This window comes from Buceros rhinoceros, unplaced genomic scaffold (genome assembly GCF_000710305.1).
Source record: "Buceros rhinoceros silvestris isolate BGI_N320 unplaced genomic scaffold, ASM71030v1 scaffold1956, whole genome shotgun sequence".
NCBI lineage: Eukaryota > Metazoa > Chordata > Aves > Bucerotiformes > Bucerotidae > Buceros > Buceros rhinoceros.
This window is the reverse complement of record NW_010417912.1, coordinates 17,992-41,364: the sequence shown is the minus strand read 5'-3', so window position 1 is coordinate 41,364 and position 23,373 is coordinate 17,992. Positions and strand designations below refer to the sequence as shown.

The following is a 23,373-nucleotide window of genomic DNA, read 5'->3' as shown; positions in this document are numbered from 1 at the left end:
ATTTATTTATTTTTTTATTTAATATCCCAGATAACAAGGTTCCAAGAACTGCAGTATAGCAAGGGTCAGTAATCATTTATTGAAGTGGATATTGTTCTTCAGGGCAGACAAAAACCATTTTTGTTGCTTCTCAGTCAAAGCACATTACAAACTGTGTGGCCCTTGACTGTCGCAAGAGGCAGCACCTGAACTTTCTACAGCCTGAATACAACACAAACTGGGAGCATCACCCCTGAACAGGAAACACTGCCATGGCTGGACTATTACTTGCTTGGACAGAGGCTCTGAGAAGAAGATCCGGGTACTGGAGGTGCCACAAACAGGGTACACCAGCTCGGCATGGCCAGCTGGCAGTGCAGGGTGGGAAAGGAGGACATGGTGGAGGGCAAATACAGGGAGAGAAACACCTGGTCTTCTGTGCTATTCCCTCCTTTGCAAAGGCACAAGAAGAAGTTGCTCTTCTGAAATATTTTAAAATTGTGGAGCTAAAAGCAGAGACAGGGAAAACAACCCCACTGTGTCCCCGTTTTATGAGGATTCTCTAGAAAAGCCATTGTCCTAACCCAGTGCTGAGGAGACTCAGCAGGCCACACAAAGCAGTACTCGAAAAACTAAAGCAGCATCTTTATTTTGTACATAACCGTCAGTATAAAAAGTTTATTACATAAGACCTGTTTTGTTTACAATATATTATATTGCTTCAAGCTGACACAGAAAGTTCATACATTATAGTCCGAGTTTGTTTACAATATATTACGCTGGTTAAATGGCATCACTGCAGTGTATGTTTTTATACACAGTACTTTGCAAAACTGTAAGGCCAAAAAGAACATTGAATCGAATCATTCCACTTTTAAATTAGGCAACTTAATTATTTTATTTATTTTTCTTAGGGAAACATCTAAGTACACGATAGCAAAAATGTAAAATGCACCTTTTTTTTGTTTTAAGCAAATTAAATCTGTAGTCACTGAAATGACTGAGGTTAGCATCTACAAGGTTTTCTGCTTGAATGTTGTTACTTAATTTTTGGAAAATATCTGCAGCTATAGAATCAAAAAAGGAAGTTTAAATGTAACTGAAGTATAGTACAAAACACCCAAGCACTGAAAGAAGAAGCCTTTATAATCATGCTATAGAACTATTTATAAAACTTAAAAGGAATAGTAAATATCAGCTCAGTGGTTTACAATTAAGCTAACAAAATCCCAGATGGTAATTTTAACTGTAATGAACAGCATTTTAACATTCAATTCATGAGAGGTTAATGAAGGCTATGAACTTTGTGTAACACAAACCATTTCAGATGTTGAAGTTCACCAGATATAATTGGATTCCGGTGGAACATGCCTCTCCTCAGCCCTTTTTGGCGAAGGCGTGTGCTGCCTGTGCTTGCTGCTTGATGGCCTCAGGGCACTCAGACCGCTGGCTCCATACCCTGGAAAATTATCCAGTTCAAGAGAAAAGAAACCACAGAAGTGGACTTGAGATCCATGGCTAATATTTCAAGTGGAAACAGTCAGCCCTGTTTGAACAAAGGATTTTGCTGCGCCTTATGCAAGCATTCACCCCTCTCTGTGCCCTCCAGAACGGACAAGGTGCTGCCAGTTGGAAAGATGCTCTCACCTTGCCAGGAAGCCCAGGGACCATCAGCACACCCAGGCTGTCACTCAACCCTGGGTTCATGCACAGGCAGCCCAAGCCGGGTGGGTGAGAGTCATGCCTATCTGCCAGCATGGGCTGTAAAGAAGGGTGTAAGCATCCCCTGGGGAGAATCTACATCAGCTACCTGAGCTTGGCTTTGGTTTATGGCTGAATGCAAGGAGTAAGAACAGCAGCAATAAACACCTAGCGGGGGGAAAAAGCTGTCTGAAACAGGCTTAACAGAGCCGCTTTGGTGTGGAAAATGAAACCAAACAATAAAAATGGAACTCAAAGCATTATGTTGTAATTATTTATAGTTTAATTTACCTACCTCATTACTTAAAGCTCATGGAAATGACTTTGAAAAAGTGAGTCCCCAGTTCAATTTTTTTAATCACTTCTTTTTAAGAAGACAGCTTTACTGAGGAGCCATTCATTTGATGGAATATGAAGCAAGTCTCTCAAGTGAACTATACATCTCTTCTCGAGATCAGGAAATGTTTGGTTTTAGTTGAAAAGAGTGAATTGCAGTGCATGTACCTGTACAGGCAATTTAAGCCCTACAGAGGTACTTAAAAACGGGGACGAATTTTACCTGAACGGCCTACTTGTAGTTTCTTTGCTGAATACAAAGAGAGTTTTCCAGTGCTAAACACAGCAGGACTGTACCCAAACTCCAAGTAATGAAGGCTGGAAAACCTTGGAGCTAACAGTAATTTGTGACTATTGACTCCTCACAACAAGGCAGTTAGGAGCTTTGGGTTTGTTGTACAGGTAATTACTTCTTTGGGGGTGGTCACCCATAGTATGTATCTTTTTTCACTTGCTGTCATCCGAGTTCTTCATAAGAAGTGTATCACAGGAAGAAAAAGTTCATATTGAACTTATGCATTGAAGTTCATATTGGTTCATTTTCACGTACCTTTTTTCTAATTGCAACTTTTATTGATGGTATTTCTCCTTAAGAGAACAGCATGAATACTTAAACACAGGTTCACTAACTAACAGCAGAAAAGTGGACTCCCCAAGCTTGATTTTCACAGTAAAATCCATTTTATTTAGATAATCTTTTAATGAAACAAATGTATTTATTCTAATGCATTCAAATGTGATAAAAATCACAGGCATCAACAGCATTTAATAAAAACAAACATTCAGTTGATGCTGTAATGTCAGGTTCACATTTCTTACAGCTAATTGGAGCGTTTCTTAGCTGCAAAATTTTTCAACTTTTTTATTGCTGATGATTGAAACACTAAATGTGACGCATTAGCTAACAGTGATAAACATTAATACCTCACAGGAGGATGTACAGACTGTCTCTTGAAGATCTGCTGTTACAGCACTGTTGCACACGAAATACAAAATTAAATCTAAAGTTCTTTCTAGATATACCCAATTGTATTTCAAGTAATTTTATAGTGCTATTTTAAACCCAATGAAATGATCAATTGCTTCAATAGTTGTCAAATGGACCAATAACCACAGAATAAATTCATTTTGAGAACTGTAACTTTGCTTTGGGACAATGCAGATTGTAGTCTGTGGAGCATGGGTGGGAAGAGTGGGAGAAAACTGAAGTTGGCAAGTGTACTCCTGCTTGCATAACTCTTCAGGTTTCCCCCAAAGTTTCTAAAGGACATTTCATTTTTTCTAAGTTTTATTCAGCTTGAAAACTTGACAGAGTTTTATTTTGAAAAACGTCTGCCCAACATTTTAAACCTAGCTGACAATACTGAGGAGTACTGAAGGACTTTAGGTCCCTCCCATATTATGGGAAGATATGCAAGGTCATTGGTTGATATCAAGGTTGACACCAGATTCTGGAATTTCTAATACAAGGGGTAAAATGCTTTCCAATTACTCGGGGGGGGGACGGTTCTAAGCAGCTAAAAAGCAGTTATGGCAGTTAAGCAGTACTGAAAATCTTCTATTGTTTGGATCAAAGATTAGAAAAAATGGAGTGTGGTATCATTAACCATGCTGGAAAGGCTCCTGAAGCAGACATTTCTGTATAGCATCAGATGTGTAAGGCCCCTGATAAGTTGGGGTTCGTTGGGGTTCGTTTCTCACTTACTTTTATTGCAGTGCCTCCCGTGCCAGCCTTCTTTGCACTGGCATTTGTTGGGCTCAGCACAGGTGCCGTACAGGCCACAGCCGGGTTCGCAGACAGCTGTAAGAAAGTGAGCGCATATGCCTGACCTCTTGACATTTTATCCAGAGACAGAGTTGCATATTTGCTTTCCCTGCTGTTCCTCACAATGGGTTGGTTCTGCCACAGGTTCGGGCTCTCACAGTAAATCTGTGCCTTTGCACTGAGTGTGTGCAGAACCCCAAAACAGTTCACCTCCCCTTCACCTGCAAGGTCTGGCTCAGTACCTGGCAGAGAGAAGAAGATTGAGCAGCAGAGCTGAGCATCCATCAGAACCAGTCGGAGAAGGAGGGTAACCCCCAGCATCCCTCTCACAACGTGTTCCCATTGGATTTTAACATTGCAATGTATTGACACTTGATTAATCATTTCCCTATTACTAAACTATTATTGAATTGACACGTTGCTGTTTTACAGAAACTCAGAGTGCAGAAAAGACTGTGGGGAGGCTTTTGTAAAAAAACATTTCTGGTTTCATAATTCCCTTAAGTCTGGTGCATGCTGTATCTCCAGAAAGTGAATTAACCTGAAATACTTGGACAACAAACAATTAGCGCTGACATTATGTAAAAAGATACTGTGCAGCCAGCTTGATGCTCCCCCTACAAGGACTGATGGAGTGGCTTTGGTACTCACGCTTTGAACACAGGTCTCCCTGGTAGCCTTTGGAGCACTTGCATTTATTCTTACCGGTACATTTGCCTCCATTTCGACAGGGCTGATGGCATTTACCTGGAAATTGAAAACATGAAAACAATGTTAGTCCCCTGCACCTACTGGAGCCAAGTGTCTGAGAAGCCTGCCTTGTACCTGAAAAACTCACTGATGCTGTTGTAAGGGTGTGAGCTATGGATTCATAAGGAAGACTCTGCTCCAAGTCTGTGTTTCCAATTTGTATGCATTCTTATGCTTTGAAAATATGACAATAATTTGGCATAAAGCCCATGCGTCCATGCAGCTTTTGCCCAGATTTGACCCACTCAGGCTCCACAGAGTCCCCCGTGCGAGCAGTCAGCATTGCCTCCTGCTCTCCTTGCCCTTCGTGGGAGAGGCAGCACTGTCCAGGTTTCATGTTTGCAAAGAGTGGGATCCATACCCAAGAGGCACAAGCCGAAGAAAATCTGGTGGAGTCTGAAAGATATTTTAAGCAATAGGATGCTCAGGAACTGACAGGTATGGCTGCCACTTGCAGACAATAAATAGATTGGCTGAGCCTCTCAGCTTGTCACAAGAGGCTGTGGAGCATCATGATGCTGTGGATGGTGCAATGAGGGCTGTTCCACACCACAGCTCAGAAACTAAAGGTGCATTATAAAAGCATGCCCTTTTTTCCTGTTTTCAAAGAACAGAGCATCTTTGGTAATGGTAATTAGAACTGTCAGACATTTTTCAAGGCTTTTGGTCCAGAAATTACTTTCCCTCACATTCACACTTTGCCAAAGGAAAAGGCTAGTTCTAATGGCTCTGTTGTAGGAAGGTTTCTTTGACCCTGTCTCACCTGGGATAGAGGAAGTCCTCGCTGGTGGAGGAGATCAACACTCAAGTTTCTGCTGGGCCTGACTCACAACAAGGGCCTTCCTCAAATTGCCATCAGCGGACTGTAAATCCCTTGTTAGAGTTTGTCTGCATTATTGAACTAATTAATTTTTCACTCATCTCTAGGAAGGCTGAGTGCAGCACCCATGAGCTAGGTCACCCCAGGCTGAGCGAGGCTCACTGCCATGTCCCTGGGCACTTCTCAGGCCACCAGGAACTACACCCTCAGTCCCTTGCCTCCTTCGTGGCCATTATGTATCAGTGCAGCTTTTCCCACTGTTGTCCAAAACATTCTTTCATCTTTTCTAATGTTACAACATTCTCTAGATTCTTCAGAAAAGAGAAAAAGAGCCCTTCCTAGATTTAGCACTAACATTTACCTGAATCTGTGAGCAAACAAAAATTGGAACCTGGGGCAGCAAACTGCTTCCTTTTTTTAAAAAATGTTAACTGAGACCTCCACATGATAACCTAAGCCTCAACACCGGCTAGCTGTGCTGAAAAACTCAGCAAATGCACTCATCTCCTGATGGCAGACTGTCCCCTTGGGAGCTCAATACCCCAGGCAGTGCCTGCTCAGGTCTCAGCCCTGGCAGATTTCTGTGATGTATGTGTGTATTGTCAATATAAAAGAAACATTTGTTCCTAATGTGAATAATTATTTTAATAGCCCTGAAACAAGCTTCATAACTGGACAAACCGTGCTAAGGAGAGTTTCTGCAAAAGCATGATTTCACCACAGAAATGGGGGAAAAGTTGCCTCTGGAGAGGCAACCTTTAGGCATTCTAATTTACAAGCATTTGGATCCCAAGCAGTTAATGACCAAAAGGAGCAATGCTAATGAGTTTTTCTAGTTCTTGAAGTAAATCTGGAGAATATGGGTCAAGGGGTGTGATACTGACTTTCACAGAATTGCATTAGGCAAGCACTTGGCTCAGCACAGCTCAGTTAACTTCGGACTAAGATATTTTTGCAGAAGGAAGGATGATATAACTCTCTCTGTTATTGTCTGAGAAATAGAAAAAGCAACAAAACATGTGGTGGAAAATGGGGGAGAAATCCAAAGCAAAATGAAACTCTCTGGACTCAAACTGAAACACTAATTAGAGACAATGCATAACTATAGCTAGAAAAAGTCTGGGAGACTGTGAATGCTTGTTAGTATTGTAAGACTGGGCCCAGTACATTTCCCAGGAGTCTTACAGAGTGATTCAACTATTAGACAAACACTCAAAATCTTTAAGCAATATTTTAAAAAAAGAAAAAGAACTTTGCACTTTCAGGAAGAAGGCTTTCTGCCTGTTGAACGGTTTTCTCCCCTTCCTATTTCAAGACCCCCATGTCTGAAGGTAGCTGGCCCTGGATCTAAGAAAAGAGACTGAGTTATTTCTCCTCTGGTGTTTCTAAGCTTAATCTAGCACTTCTTTCAGTCTTCCACTGTTGTGCTGGCACTGTTGCAGTGCCCAGAGGTGGTAGCAGCCATCAGTCACATCTAACAACTGCCATCCCAGCTTTACAAAAGCCAAGGCAAGAGCATAGCTTTCCTTGCTCTGATTGACATGATCCCAGTCTAGCTCTTAGTGCACTGTGATCCTGAAAATTATTTTATTTCTTTTGTGTAGGAACTAGTTTACTGTATTTTAATTAATTTGATTTGAGTTGCAAGAAGCCAGTCAGTTGCACCTATCCTAGAAGTAGGTAACAATGAGCTTGAGCCTTGACATTAATTAAATGGATAACCCTTAATTATACATGCTGTAATACCAGTTCTAAGAATTTTCCTCAAAAAACCATCACTGACATAAAATACATGCTTCCCAAACTTTGAACCAAACATTATTAATCATCTGAGAAGTATCAACAAAGTTGACTTGTTGGGGATTGAAGCAAGAAATGGATTTCTGTCAGAGTGTCAGACTTGAACTGAACGTAAGAAAAAGTAAATTCAGTGGAAACCCACACTGTTGTTCTTGCTGACATCTGATCTGAATTTATATCAAAGGGCAATCTTTATTAATTTATTAACAATAAATCCTTGCTGCTTCCATTTGGCTCAAGTTTTGATGAGGTAAAAAGGAGCTCCAAAATGCCTTGTAATCCACAGACTTATGGTGAAACATTTACATATATCTACCATTTATCTACACACATATATATACTGAGCAAAACTTAGGTCTTACAGAATCTGTGTTCTTTCTCTGCACAGTGATTCATTTACTGTCCTGCACTGGCTGACAGCATGTTAAGAGTTTATTTCCATGTGTTTCCAAAGTATACGATGAGACAAATTTCCTAACTGTGAGAAGAGCCTGTCTGTACTGATGCATATTAAGAAATCAGCTCTTACGTATCCCAGGCCAAAAGCTGCTCTCTGTGCTCCTGTGAAGGTGCTCGGGAACATCAGTGAGATTATTTACAGCAGGAGAAGCTCTTCGCACAGTGTCCTCTTAGATGCTTTAAGCTCTCAAAGAACAACCTGGGTGTACATTCTCAAAACCCAAATGCTCATACTCTTCAAGTGTGGGGAACTACAGAATTGATCCAATTTAACAGAGCTGTGAGAAAACTCTTCTTTTAGTGAGATCAAATACTTGACGACTGACCTCCCAAGTCTGTTCCAGCCTAGCCATGTCTCCACTCCCAGCTTTACACAGCACACTTAGATCAACCATGAGCTAAAATATTTTGAATTGCTTTGACGCTAAACTTCTGAAAACCCTTTTGATGTTTGTGGCATGGATTTTCAAGTTCCCATGTGAATGCAACTTAGTATGTTACATGAAAGCTCTCAGCTCTTACAGTTCAGTCCTCCCTTTGCCCCAAACCCCTTCATTTCCAACTTACAGTAGCCTTGTCAGAGGTGTGGGCTCAAATCTAATACGCTGTGCCCAAGTGTGACTTGCCACGATGTTTGAAAATAGCTGCTCCACACGTGCTTGGCACAACAGCACATCTGTCTGCCACAGATGCATACTTACTGACATGCTTGAGGGCTGTACCAAGCTCAGTTACCAGTAAAACCAAACCAAAGTACAGGATGAGATTGCCTATGGCAATGAGTCAAACTTATCACGAGGAAACTTATTTAGAGGCATGTAGCATCTGACTCTCTAAAGGTCCCAACCTGCCACGTGAGCCCCTCACTGTGAGCCCAGCAAGGCAGTTTGCATGTTGTCATTCAGACACTGACACTAGAAGAAGCTGACAGAGTGAAAGCAAGCACACAGAGATGCTACTCACTAATTTCACACTGGTCTCCTTCATAGCCTGAAGGACAAATGCATTTTCCCAGATAGAGGCACGTTCCTCCATTGAAACAGGTTGTTGTACAGTTTGCTGAAACAAATAAAACAGGAATGAACTAAGTGAAACACGAACTCAGTGTGACTTGGCCTTCATGTTTTCTGCTGCTCATCAGAAATAAACATTGAGTAGGTTTAAAAAAGCTGCATTAACATCTTTCCATGTGGTTTACAAAGGAAGACTGAAATGCGGTTTCTCCTACATAATGCTTTACACCAGCACACACACAAGTCAATACAGAAAGAGACAAGTGAACAGTACAGCAATGAGATCCCTGAGGACAGACCATGTCACATCTTTATCGATCCTCACATATAAGGATTGTTGAAGGCTCAAGGCACTATTGCTATTGAAACTGCCAGTGTCTGATAAAGGGAACAGAACCTAGGACTGGTAGTTACTTCTGCAAGATGATACTTGACTACAGTTCTCAATTAATGCCTTGAATTAATTGACTAGATGCCAATTAATGACTAGAAATAAACCTTTGCAAGTTTTTGCTGTGTGGTGACATAGATGCAAAGGCTATGTCTCTCGCCTGCCAAATTTCTCACATTGTGTCAGATGTGACTTTTCACCACACAGCTGGGATTCACATTAATCCTTCAAGGCAGTAGGAGCACTTCATTACAGTGCACTTTTGAAACAATTTTTAAATGTGGTAAGTCTCATCAGGGACTAGATACAAGTCAGAAGGACACTGACAACAACAGTGTGTGCAAACATACCTAAAGGCCTAGAAAGGTTCCCATTATTTTGTTGGAAAGTCTGCTAGGACCTTTTGCATTACTTAGTCTTTACTTCATATAGTTCTTCAACAATAAATGCAACATGATGCCCTGTAATCTGTTCTACCATCAGCAGGTCAGTTACATATCTGCAGGAATTAATTTTGTTTTTTCTACGTGGTAGCTTGGGCTCTATCAAATTACTGTTCTGAACAACTGATTGTTCCTTTTTATCCTTCCTGAGCCACAATGCAGCAACAAAAAATGAATAGCCTGATTACTTTTTCATGTGTCCTAATAGTAGCAAATTTTATTCCAGGAAACCAGCATTCTAATAGAGATTTTTTTTTTCCTAGGCCAGAACAGAAATATAAGTGATTTTTGCAGTTGATCCCAGAGCTTTCAGTGGACCAACTAAAGTGATTATTACATAACCCTTCTCAGAGGTGGTGTATGTGGAAGCTTGCACATCCAGCTGTGAAAGCACTGCAAATCCCTACATTCTTCCAGCAGCTACCAGGTTGTGCTAGAGCATCTATCTGAAGAATGACAAAACTTCTAAAACTTACTTACTTCATCACTTGTCTGACTTCCCAAAATCCAAATGCCTAGACAGAAACTAACACAGGTGAATAAAGAGAGGCTGCTGGATGCAAAGCCTGGGGCGGGGTGGAGGGGGGTTGTTAGCTGGCATTTACCTTTGTCACAGTTGATGCCGTAGAACCCTGGGGGGCAGATGCAGAGGCCAGGTGTAATGCAGAGCCCACCATTCATGCAGCGAGGAGCACACAGTGCTGAGGAGCAGGAAGAACAGAAAAAACATTGCTGGTGTGATAGCAGCTGGCTCTTTAAATACACAGCACTGACTCCTTAAGCTACTTTTCCTTCTGCTGAATGTAATAAGTTACCTTTGCAAAGCATCTTTGTTAGTGGGTCAGATCAATTACATCTCCTGTTTGTATACGGCAATTTGTATATAGTGTTACCAAAAAAGTAAAGACTAAAGTAAGTTCAAATCTGGTTCCATATGTAAGCAGAAATCACCTCTTGTACAGTCTAACTCCAAACAGGGGAGAGCAAAGTGCCCACCTACACCTTCTGGATATCTGAAGTCCCCCCAAAGCAGCTGTCTCCATAACTGGACTTCGGTGCTGCAGCTGGTGCCTCAGCCCTGCAGACAGGACTGTCTCTTTAGGGACTGTGCTCAGAGGTGTCAGTAATTCAGTGGGGTTCCCAGGCAAGCTTTACAACGAACTCTCCCTTCTCCCTCTGTATACCTGAGCATAAACACGGCTACCTAATTTAGGCTCGGGAAGCCTGCTGCATGACCTGATTTGGTGGCCAAACTGTCCTGCATGCTCCCTATGAACCTGCTCCTGTGCTCTCCCAAGACTTTTCTGCAGTTTTGGATGCCCCACAAGGCTCTTCTGGGGAGGCATGTCAGGAGGTGATGCTTCATTTCATGGTTGCCCACAATTGGTACATGCAGAGAGGTTGGGTCCATACTAATGAGTTAAATGGCACACAGGCATGGTGTCAAGTGGGGGCACAGGATCATCCATGCTGTGAAATTGTTAGTACCATTCCTGGCACAGCTTTTTCCCCAGCAGACAAATCCTGCTGGGAATAACCTTGGGGCAAGCAGCAACCCCAGGCTTCTCCCAGCAGGGAGTCTGGAGGAATTTTTTTTTGGGGGGGGGGATGGTAAGAGAGTTTATTAAACATGTGAATGTAAGCTGTGCCATGTCAGTTGGCGTCCAAGCCAGAGAACAGTCCCTGATCCTTTGTACTTAACATTGTGGATGTAGCCAGAGTGCCTGCGAGTGAAGGATGGCATTGGAATAGGATGTCCATGGGGACAGTTTGCTTCATCTCAAGTTACCCTGGGAGAGTCTGTCACTGGGGGAGGAGGAAGGAAGAGACAGGAAGAGCTAACTTCCTGCCGAGTCACACCAATTTTCTGGTCCGTCACTTCTGGAAATCTGTTTTGGGGATATTAGTCACTAATGGAAGGAAAAAGGAGACTCTTTTCTTCGTCTTCCCATCTTTGTGGTCAGCCTGCCTCCAGATTAGATCTTATCTCCAGATTAGATCTTATCTCCAAATAAACAAATGAAGAACTATTAAAGTCCTGTGCGTTGTTTCCCAGCTAGTCCTCATTAGCAGAAGAATTTTATTTTATCTTTTTCCAGATGGATTCCTTGTGATTAAGGCTCACTTAACTTTTTTGTTAAAAGCAATCTCTTAGAGACAAAATATTTCTCTGGTTAGCAATTAATGTTTCCATTAGACCACGGATTCTTCTAGTAATGCTTATAGGAACACGTGTGGACTCAAAATATATGAAATCTTCAGAATAGGAGAGGCTACAGAGCAGAAGTTGCAGGTTTTTTGAGATTATGGTAAAGAAGACAGTTGAGAAGATTTTTTTTTAAGTTACCTTTCTCACAGTGAGGCCCGTAAAATCCATCTGGACATTCACAGACACGTCTTTCATTGCAAAATCCTCCGTTTCTGCATCCTCCTGGACACTTTGCTTCATAAAATATGACAATCTTAATTGAATATTAAATACTTCAGCTGTCAGCCAACTCTTGGTAAGATCAATATATTCCTTTGACACAACAGTAAAAATACTTGCTGACAGACAGGCAAATGCTGACAGAAATGGAAGTTCAACCCAGACGTCCTCAAAAGAACTTAGTTTCTTTCTTGTTAGTCTGCAAATAGAGGTTTCATCACAGGTCCAGACAAACGCAGGATGTGCTTGTTGACAGACTGTGCCTTTCCATTGCTCTGCTGTTCTGTAAGTGCATGAGCAATGTGGATGCTTTGCTCAATCCAGCACTTTCTCCTCTGTGTGAAAACGAGCAGGCAGCTTAGTGCAGGACTTGCATCACTGGTTAGACCTGCCCTCAGTATGCAGGACCAGTTTCAATTGCTGCAGCCTTAAGTAGACTGCACTGCAACTTGCATTGCATTGATTACTACATTTGTTACCACTGAGGCGACACAGTGATGAAATCTGTATTCAGATGAAAGAGTCTACTTCAAGGCTAAACGTAGAGAAGGCCAGAAAGGAAGATGAAAGCATTCCTTCACCATGGTCTTAAATCATCATCCAATCCTTACTGATATCTCAATTATTGATCAAACGCTGGTAAAAGCATTTGGCAACACTGGCTATATTATACAAGGATGAGAAATACCTCTGGGTATGACCACAATCCTCAAACACCAGAGTCCATCAAACCAGAGGCAAACTAAATTGAACCCTATAGAACCCCATGAAAACATGACTGCTGAGTAGAAAAACAATTACTAAAAAATACCTTCCCAGATCTCTCACAACAAAGGTGGCAGTCAGAGAGGCTGTCTACTCCCATTAGAAAAACTTAACATCTCTAGTCATCAGCAGTACCAGGGCCACTGGGTTATTAGAGTAGACATGATCTTCTCATCTTGATGCTAAGCCACATGACACTCTGAGCAACAAGGTTCAGAAATCCTGAGGTAGACCGGTATGTCTCAACCCAAACTTGAAGACAGCATCTATTAGACAGCAATTGTAATGTTGGTATCATGTCTTGTTTTGTTTTGTTTTGTTTAGTGTAACAACGCTGTAAACATATGTGAGATGAACAAGTCCCATGAGGAGCAGCTGAGGGAACTGAGGTTGTTTAGCCTGCAGAAAAGAAGACTCAGAGATGACCTCATCACTCTCTATGACTACCTGAAAGGAGGTTGTAGCAAGGGGGGTTCTGTCTCCCAAGTAACAAGTGATAGGACAAGAGGAAATGGCCTCAAGTTGCACCAGGGGAGGTTTACAATGGATATCAGGAAAGATTTCTTTACAGAGAGGGTAGTCAAGCATTGGAACAGGCTGCCCAGGGAGGTGGTGGAGTCCCAGTCCCTGGAGGTGTTCATAAGACATGTAGATGTGGTGCTGAGGAACATGGTTTAGTGACCTTGGCAGTGCAGGATGAACAGTTGGACTTGATCTTAAAGGTCTCTTCCAACTAAAATCATTCTGTAATTCTGTGACTTAGAACAGCTGCCCACACCATCCTTACCTCTCTTCCATTGCATCATCAGGCACCTACCATTCCTAGCCTGTAAAGAGGTACCATTGACTCACACCGATTCCTAACTGAATAATAGCTGAGTTCAAACTGAAGCAGTTATAGCCTTTAAGGTATACTTGTTTAAAGTGGTAAGGCGTAGCAAGATGTCTATAAATGGAGGAGGGTCAGGTTGCCTGAGACATTTTTGCAATACAGAGTCTTTAAATTGTAACTCCTATTAATACAGACGAAAATATAATCCTGGACTTAAAAAATTTGAATGATTCTCCCTTCCTCTAATATTAGAGTCAGGTGACATATCTGTTAGCTAGACTCATACACAAACAAACTTCTGCTTTTGAAAATTTATCTAATAGCTGATAAGAGCCACAGAAAACGATGGCTTCTATAACTACAAGCAGTATTCTGCTACACTCACATACCAGCTCTCTGTGCAGTAGGATGCGAAGGGTAACTCTGAGGCTAAGCAAGAGGAAAGAAAATCTGAGGTAATGGTCAGGTGGCTGGGTATTGTGTACAACTGCCAAACAAACAGGAAAGAGAGAGGAGGGAAGATGTAATTTTAAAATGCTCTGCTATCCAAGGCCATAGGATATATGAAGCAAAAAAGTGTTGCTTTAACAGTAAAGCTGTTTGCAGCGGTAGTAGTAGTGGTAAAGGCTTTTTGGTCTTATTGTGTTCCAACACTGTACTCTAGGACTCCAGGACTCTTTCTGGAAATGTTTCTTGCTTTTGTACTCAAATGCAGATTCATTACAGAAAATGCATGATTACAATCATACCATTTCAAATAGGAAAATAGGAAAACATATTATTTTGTGTAGCCATCTCTTAGCCACAAAACATCCTGTCCCACAAAATTGCTCCCTCAGTCCCCTCACTTCCTCTGGCTGGGGGCCCTTCTGGAAGGCCAAGAATGACTGGAAACAGCGACCAGGGCACTGGCAGGAGGAATCGGAGCTCCTTGCCATGAACAATATCTTTCAGAGGAAGGAAACTCACTCCTAACACAAATCAATAGGGACATCCTCATCTTTCTCAGCATCTGTCCCAAAACTCTGTGGTGTTACCTTACCAGACAGAGGGCAGGAGTGGGAGTTATCCCAGTATGCACTGGAAGAGATGCGGTGGGAAAACTCCTCCTTTGCCCACCTCTAGAGTTTGGAAATCATCCTCGAGTCTCTCAGTTGGCTTTGGGAACAAAGGACTGGGACAATCACCCCAAGCTTTCCTGAGAAGCCCTATGATGTAATACCATTAAATTGTTAAATATTACATCTCATATCAAAATGGTAACAACAACAACAACTAATGGCACCAAAATGGTAACTTTGATGCATGCTACTACCAAACTGAGTTTGGAGCCGTCTCTGTGTAAGCCACATTTTTCACAGTACAGACCTGTAATTCTGCTGTTCCTATTAGATTACTCCTACAATATTTCCAAATTATATTAAGTTCAGTGTTTTTGAACTGTACCAAAAAAAAAAAGATAGTAAATGTTTTGTGTTGTAGATACATCAGACACGCAACTCCGTCCATGAGATCTGACTGAGTTTGGTTCCATTAACCCTCCATTTTTCTTCCTGCTTCTCTCCCCACCTCTTCTCCCCCTCCTCCACTTTCCCTGGGCTAATTGGCAGCAGCAGGGCTTCAAAGGAGACAAGCAGATTTGCTATTTAGGTGTAGTGAGGTTTCAAGGAATAAACAGGTCCTGCTCCTGCTGCTTGCTCTTTGAAGCCACACTACAGCAAATTAGCTCAGAGAAAAGAGTTCAGAGAAGAAAGTGTGGGACTGGGATCGAAGATTTAATAGGAGAAGAATAAAAATATCACTCTTTGTACATCAGCCCCGTCTTGGGTTAATTTGATACAATTGCACATGACATGGGAAAACTGCCTTATCTTTGATACTGATTTTTCAACTTCCACAGCCTCAAAGTGATAATTATAGTTGTTTGCAGTGTATCAAATTATTGCAGTAAGTCTTATTACATAGTGTTTATGGTTCATAGATTGCTTGATTAAACAGGCTCCCTCCTTTCCAAGCAAACACTGCAATAACTCCAGGGTGCTTTTCTTCTACCAGCACATCCTGCTTGTGTTTACTGCTTGATGACTGCAAGCATTGAGGACCAGCTTCCACCACATTACCTGCATCCAAAACCAAGAGGATGCCATCTAAGCTCAAGAGAAGCCAGAGAAGGCAAACCCAACTTTTGCAGAAATTTTCAGATTTCGGATTTTTGCATTTGGTTTGGATGCTCAAGTTGAGATTGAATGAACTGTTGAACAGTATTAATTGAGACAGTGTCTCCACTGCAGATCCCAGAAATTCAGTTCTCCAAATATGTGCCATTTCTGGAACTATTAGACTCAGCTTGTTTGCACAGGATTAGCTCTACTCCAAGCACCTCAATTCACTTGCTAACAGGTGCTTCTCACATCATACATTTCTATGAACATCCTTGACGTGAAAAGCAGTGAACAGGAGGAGAAATGCCTCCGACCCTGTGAGCTAAGGGAGATGGAGCTGACAGTAAGAAAAGGGTTAGTAAACATGTAGTAAACGGACAGCAAACCCACAGACAGAGCCAGACCAGCCTGGCATTCACCATAATTGCTACATATTCTGTGACCACTTTATTTCCACCTTTTCTAGCCCCTAACCTGAAAGAAACATAAGAAAGTTAGGTGACCTGATCAAACAGTGTTCTGGCATGTTCTCTTTAGCATTACCTTGCTGACAGGTTTTAAAGAAGATGGCGTTCTGAGGAGTCTGGAGAATCATATTGCCTTCTGAATTCATTATGATCACATTCACTTCAAATGCAGCAACCCCATCTTGTTTTCCAAGACAAGGAAATCCAACCTGAATGACTTAAAGGAGAATAATAACAATAACATTTATATTTACATGCATATATATCTATATGTATGCATGAAAGCATACATCAAAATACTAAAAAATATAGATATTTATATTTAAGCTTGATGAAAACCTGTAACACAGAGATGAACAGATCACCTTATTCACAGGCAGTTCTAAGACTGGAAGTACAGCAGCACAGGAGTTACTGTTAGGACGTAACCTCAATAGTCTACAACACACAGAGCAATCTTAACACAAACATACTTTTGCTTGCACACAAGGCAATTACTCATGTGGAGGCATCTAAGGATATACCAAAACAATCTGGAAGCCTACATTTAATTTTCTAAGCTGCGTTGATCCCTTGAGTCCAAACTTTGCAGTCTTTCATATAACTTCTGGAAAACTGTTTTACACATTTTGGAAAAAAAAGTTACCTTAGATATGTTTTGCCGTTTTGGATATTGCAATTAACACTTAAATAAGATTCTGATTTAATCAACACTTACTCCATAAAGTGCTGGCAAGACGGTACACTTGATAAATAAGATCATGGGAGCTAATATTTTAAAAAAAGACATAGACATATCACTTTGACAGAACTTGTTACGTGTAGCAATATTTGGAGATTGCCTTTCCAAGAAAGGTATTCAAACACTTTTGAACTACAAAGAGTTTAAGTAAATAATTAAGACCCGTAAGTCTGGAGTACTTCAATGAGGAAGCAAGCCCAATACCTCAGAGCTATGGAATGCTCTGCTGTGATTGTCACAAGTGAGTTTAAATAATCTTCATATGAACAATTTTATCTCTTCTTCAAAATTTGTTGTTTCTAGCTTCTCTGTAAGTTAAATCTAGCTAATAGAAATTGTTTATTCATTTCTTCTAAAGCTAGCCTGAGAGTTAGAACCAAATACTGAGCTAACAGTCCTGCATTTAGTTAATTTTAAATTGCTTTTTATTAAAAAATTTGCAAGTCATAATTGGACCATTTTTGTTATTTGTTGCCTTGGTATAATACAGAATAATTTACTGCTGAAACACATTCTGCTTCTGGTAAGTCCTGTGGACTGAAAGGTCTGTTGCAGTTTTCATTTTAAAGCAATTTCGTTGTTGAAGCACTTTTACAGCGTTACAAAAAAAGCATATACAAAAAGCATATAATGACATGGTAAAAAGGAAACACAATGCATTAAACACAGTTTGAATGTACTGAACTTCTTAAGCTGTACTAACCTTACAACTCAAGTGCAGGAAATCCGTGCTTGTACTGGGTAATGTGTGACCCAGGTGAGCAAATTGCAATCGAGAAGAAGATATGGCAGAAGTTTAATGATGGCACTATAGCCATATCTAGACTTCACTAGCAAACCCCTGAACTCTCCTGAGATCTGGCTGTGGGTTTAAATGCCTAGGGCAAAGACCAGGAATGCATCTCTAAGGGCTAAAGTACGAGGGGGCAGATCAGAAACTCCTTATTCCAGGACTCCCCACCCTAGAAGCATCCATGTTTTTGGACTTCCCATATGACCAAACTCCTAGGCACACAGAAATGCAGTAAAGGACCCCAGCAATAAGCACCTGGATCCTGGCTGAGCTCTGTGGTGCCTCAGAGCTGAAATAAAAGTCCCTAAAGTCTGCCTGACTCTCTGCCTTTTGATACCTATTTGAATAATGCTAACAAACAACTGAGTAGGTTGAGACTTTTCAGACTGTCAAAGAGAAAAATTGGGTGGCGGGGGGCCATAATAGACATGTACAAAATCATGACTGCTGTCTCTACCAGCACAAAGACCTGTGCTCATCAGATAAAGCTGTCATAGCCAGACTCGAATCACCAGGAGGGGGTCTTTATGCAATGGCTGACAGTAGAGCTCCTTGCCAAAGCAATTGGAGATACCAGAAGATAAGACAGACTTAAGGAAAGCCTGGACAAGTACTGGAAAGAGATATCTGTAATCCATGTGGGGTTATAAAAAAGACAAATCACTTAAGAGTTAGGAAATCTTCCCAGCTGAAGCCAGTCAGAGCTTGTTAATCTGAGCTTGGAGGGCAAACAGACGTATCACATATATTTGGCCTCCTTTTGGTCTTCCACAGGTCTTACTATGGCCATAAGACAAAATACAGGCTAGGCAGGCCCTAAAGCACTAAAGCCATCCTTACGTTTTATTGGCAGTAGGCAAATATCCTCAAAGAATTTTGAAAAGTCCAGAATTTTGACAAGACTACTGGGTTCAACTACCTCTGAGTACGATATCTAACTCATTTCCCACTCTCATGTTTAATACAACTGACTGTCTTTGTTTATTCCTCCTTAATTAACTTTAGTATAATCTTTTGGTCTAAAATGCTTTTTCAAGAAATAACTTGCTACTGTTGATCTGTTACTAAACACAGTGTGTTTAGTGACTGAATTTCTTCTGACATGCATATGTGTAGAAAAATGATTTGGTAATGCTATAGATCCAGGCAATCTTGATTAGATTTGTCAAAACGGTTTGGCGAACATATAAATTATAGAAATAACCACAAAGTAGCAAACATTGACTACTTTTATGGCATATATTTATTTAAGGCTACTTAGTTAATTTTGACCAGCTAGCAGGCAGTGTAAAAACCACCATCATACTAGAGAATCACCATTAAATAGTATACATGCTTCAAACACTATATGTGTACTGATTACTGATCGCTGTTAAACACTGGACTCGCTATAATGGCAAACAGGACTTAAGTACAGCTTATATATACTAAGCGCAGTGGTGCACTGCACATGACCCACTTAAAGAAACACTGTGGACATGCCCGTATTAGTCCTGGAATTGAGCTACCAGTGTTGCAAACGGTAAGTCCGTTTTGGCTTTAATCAGACCTCCTGTCATGATGGTTAACAGACCTTTTGCTGGAACTACGAGATCTCATCTACGGCCTCCCTGCACTTATATATTATAATTTCCTAAACACAGTCAGAAGGGAGTTGTTTTGGTCTAGCCTTTCCAAATAGTTAAAAATCAAAGGAGAAAACTTAGCTTATATTAGCAGATGCTGAGTACAGAGCTCCCCAAGTATCTCACTTGCTTTACATGGAGATGGAAATAACACTTAACAAGAACTTTGCCTTTGTGACTTTTTAGTTACTTTTAATGTCTTTACTTGACAATTTACTGGGCTTGCAACCGGTTAAATTGCAGCAGTTACGGTACAAATATTATAGCATTCTTCACCCAAATCCATTTTCAATACCACTCATTCAATCCACACTGAGTGGAGACACCAATCATTAATGTTAAATTCCAGGTGCCACAGGAAAAAGCTGTGCTGCAACATTACTTCAACACCATTCTACCACAAGCTGAAAATGGAGGATATCACACACAAGAGAAGAGAAGGAAAGACTGGTCAAAGATGTAAAGCTGTCTATCAGTGCTCCACTTGCAGCCCCATCCTTCTGTTCCATTTCTCATTTATTTCCCATTTTATCCCACATGGTCTTAGGTTGGCTAAGGCTGATCATGCAACCGAGATCACTAAGCCGCTACTGTCACCCAGATGTACATTTCTGCCTTTCTTCCAGAGGATACCAGGTGTTAGCCCTGGAACAGATCACATAAACTGTTATTCATCCACTTCAGAGCAAAGTGGATTTGATAACCTCTCATGGAAAGCTTTTTTACTCCACCCAGCTCACTGTGCACTGTGGTGGTTCTGGCTTGGGCTCAGCCTCTGCTGTGGAGCATAAGCTCCAGTGAGGGACTAAGAACACACAACTAAAGGGAGAAGTGGTAAATGATAATACACTTAATTAGAACAAGCTGAATGCCTGATGATAGTGGCTGACTCCAACTAGAAAGTAAAATGTCCACAAACTGCAGCCTCTGAGAAACAGAATAATTTGTTAACTATTGTTTATAGCGATCAAAGATTTTGTTTTCCAAAAGTTGCCCTACTTAAATAATAATATTAATGTACATTAGTTTTATGCAACAATTTTGCACCAGTTTCTGATGATTTACCTACACATAAAAGCTTCATGTGACTTGGCTCACACAAAATACGCTGCTGTAAGCAGGTGTGACACACACACTGTTTAGTGTCAAGCACTGTAGCAAGCATTTCTTTAGCAATAAACTTCAGACTGCAATCCATAATAAAATATTTAGACTATACTGGCTACGCAATATTTTTTACAGGAACACGATTTATAATATCAACAGCACAAACCTGATGCTTTGTGAGGAACTGTTCCAAGCAGAGGAATATTTATAGTTGGATCAGCCATTATGCCTTTATCCAAAGAGCGCAAAGACAGGAACTCGTAGAAGTATTCAGCCTATGACAAAACAAATTAAAAATCAGTATGTATTTTAATTGCATTCACAGAAGCACACTATTTAGCATATAAACTACAGCAGAAAAATACTACACTTTTCATTATGCCATGCACTAGGTTTCTATCATTTCCCTGAGTGCTTCTTCACCCAGCCATCATTTTCAGGTAATTTCCTCTTATTTAAATGGCATACATATGGTGAACAAACATTATAGAGAGAAGACATTTTTTACAACCCACACCTTTTATCTGGCAGACCACAAAAAATGTATGAACACTAGGCTAATTCTTAAAACTGTTTTTGGGCAGAATCCTCCTGGAACTGACTGGTGAGTCTGGATGACCTGCCTGCACCATGAGCCCAGCTTAACGGACATATTCACACGCATGACATCAACTGCAGCATGAGAATATCTGAGCTTGCCCTTGGTTGATCTGCACATTGCCTTGGGGAAACAGTGCTGGGCAATGAATAGCCACGTTACTGGGGTGCCAAGCTAGGACACATACCTTGCTTACAGCTCTGATACTGCCTTGTTCAACCTCAGTTCATTAAGTTGTTCCAAGGGTGGAGCTGACAGCTTTCCTACACAGCTGGCTTCATGTCAGTCATTATTAACCACAACATAAATTATTTGTTTTGGTGATCCCCAAAAGGTGTTGGCATGATTTTAAAACTACTTTCAACTGCCTTCATGCTACTTCTGATATGAATCTGCATTGTGGCACAGACTGTAGGCTTTGGTACTTTCTTCCATGGGACCCTGTCCTCTCTGTTGAGTCAGCTGTTCAATGTTTCTTCAAATTGGACACCAAGTGACGTCATGCACCGACAGCATAGCTGTACACACCATGTATGCCTGAGATGTATGCATCTTAGCAAGTCACGGGAGACTTCCACTACTGTCAGTGACACAGGTGCAGCTGTGCAGAGCAAGTGGAAATGAATCTTTTCCCTAAAGTCTGGCTTCTCATTTACCCTGAAGCATATGAGAGATCACAGATAATTGTACCTGCTGCTCTCAGAGGAGCACTTGAGACCTTAGCATGGGCACTAGCAAAAATGCATCATCATCCAGCAACTCATTTATAGTACACACTGCTGTTTATGTTTGCTTTTTAGCTAAAATAGTGAAACAAGGAGAGATTAAAGCCAAAATTTTATGAGAAATTTGGGCTGATAAATGATAGTCAATTCACATCTACAAGACGGCATTCAAGGCAGTCAATGTCCTTAACCAGAAGACTGTCATTTTTCTCCTATAATATCCTGGCTCCCTGGTACAAGGAAGATGTGGACTTAATAAAGTGAGATCACTGAAGGGCCAAAAAGATGACCAAGGGACTGGACTTTCTAACATACAGGGAGAGCTTGAGAGAGCTGGGACCATTCAGCCTGGAGAAAGCTGAGTGGCAATCTGAACAATGTGTATAAATAGTTAACGTGGGATGTAAAGAAGATGAAGAAAGGCTCTGCTCGGCAGTGTCCAGTGACAGGTCAGGAGGCAATGGGCACAAGACAGAAAACTTGGTCTGAACCCGAGAAAACAGCTTTTTACTGAGTGGGTGACTGTGCACTGGCACAGATTGCCCAGAGAGGCTGTGGAGCTTCCATCTGTGAAGATACTCAAAACCCAGACCAACACAGTCCTGGACAAGCAGCTCTAGGTGACTCTGCACGAGGTGGACTAGATCATGTCGAGATCAGACTGTCTGGTCTCAGACCAGCCTCAGCCCTTCTGTGATGCTGTGCTCTGCCAACTTGAGCAGAAGCCCTGGCAGCTCATCTCCCTTTAGCTCCTGGTGACACCAGCAAAGCACTCATGAGCAGCGTAGAAAAGTCATTATGAAATTCCTGATCAGCCATGGTAGCACATCCACTCGCTCTGTAAGGACAGCAAGGAGACCCCAAACAGCATGCAGGGGCTACACTCTACACACGCAGTCTTCAGAAGGTGGTGTGTAGGCATGGAGACCTCAGAGGAAGGCTTGCAAAACAATAGGGAAGGAAGCAATGAAAGTTTTTAAGGGTGGGTTAAACACATGGAGTATATGTGGGAGGGAAAGGGAACATGGAGAGAAGCAGTAAAACAGGAGATGAAAATTGTCTGGGGTAATGTTCAAAAGGCTGTTTTTAATTAAAGACATTTTTTTTCCCAAAACAACATACCATGCCAAAATATGAAAACAAGCCATAAAGTCAGATTGTGAACATTCTTGTTTTCAAATAAAACTTTGGTTCAGAAAAATAATTATATGTCTCCACACATCTATAGAATAGTACAGTGAGTGAGTCAATGCTGTACTGTCTGTTTCTCATTGGTTAGCTTTGATGTTTAGTTATATCTAAAACAGGTCATAGTGGGTTGGGATAGTAAAACATTATGTTCTTACTATTCTAGTAAACAACAACTGGTAACTAGACCAAATAGCTCCACTCCCGTATTTCCATTCCAGCCACACTGTTGTAGCAGGTTAGCTTGTGAGCCAGAGCCGTGATCTCTAGGAAAGGAACTGGAATCTAGAGTCGAAACCATGCCTAAGGACACAGACAAAAAGAAAATACATCGTGGGAAAGGGTGACTGCTGCATGAGCCACAATATTCACTGCTTTTCAAGGAAGGAATTCCTCTAACCAGAGTAGAGGCGTAGCAGTGATTAGTGCCTGAGGCAGGAGTACATTCTGCTCAGATGTTAAAAAGATGGGAAGAGACATTGAA

At 41.2% G+C, this 23,373-nt stretch overlaps 1 protein-coding gene across 1 annotated transcript; it reads right to left on the bottom strand.

Annotated features, from left to right (window-relative positions):
• Positions 1-603: 603 nt before the first annotated feature.
• WIF1 (WNT inhibitory factor 1) lies at positions 604-20,647 on the bottom strand. Its single transcript, XM_010138313.1, has 8 exons — positions 20,545-20,647; positions 16,188-16,328; positions 11,805-11,900; positions 10,063-10,158; positions 8,574-8,669; positions 4,433-4,528; positions 3,722-3,817; positions 604-1,438 (listed from the first exon to the last, which is right to left on the bottom strand). The coding sequence occupies exons 1-8, from the start codon at positions 20,600-20,602 to the stop codon at positions 1,317-1,319; spliced, it is 801 nt and encodes a 266-aa protein (XP_010136615.1). The 5' UTR covers positions 20,603-20,647; the 3' UTR covers positions 604-1,316.
• Between the last annotated feature and the right edge of the window lie 2,726 nt (positions 20,648-23,373).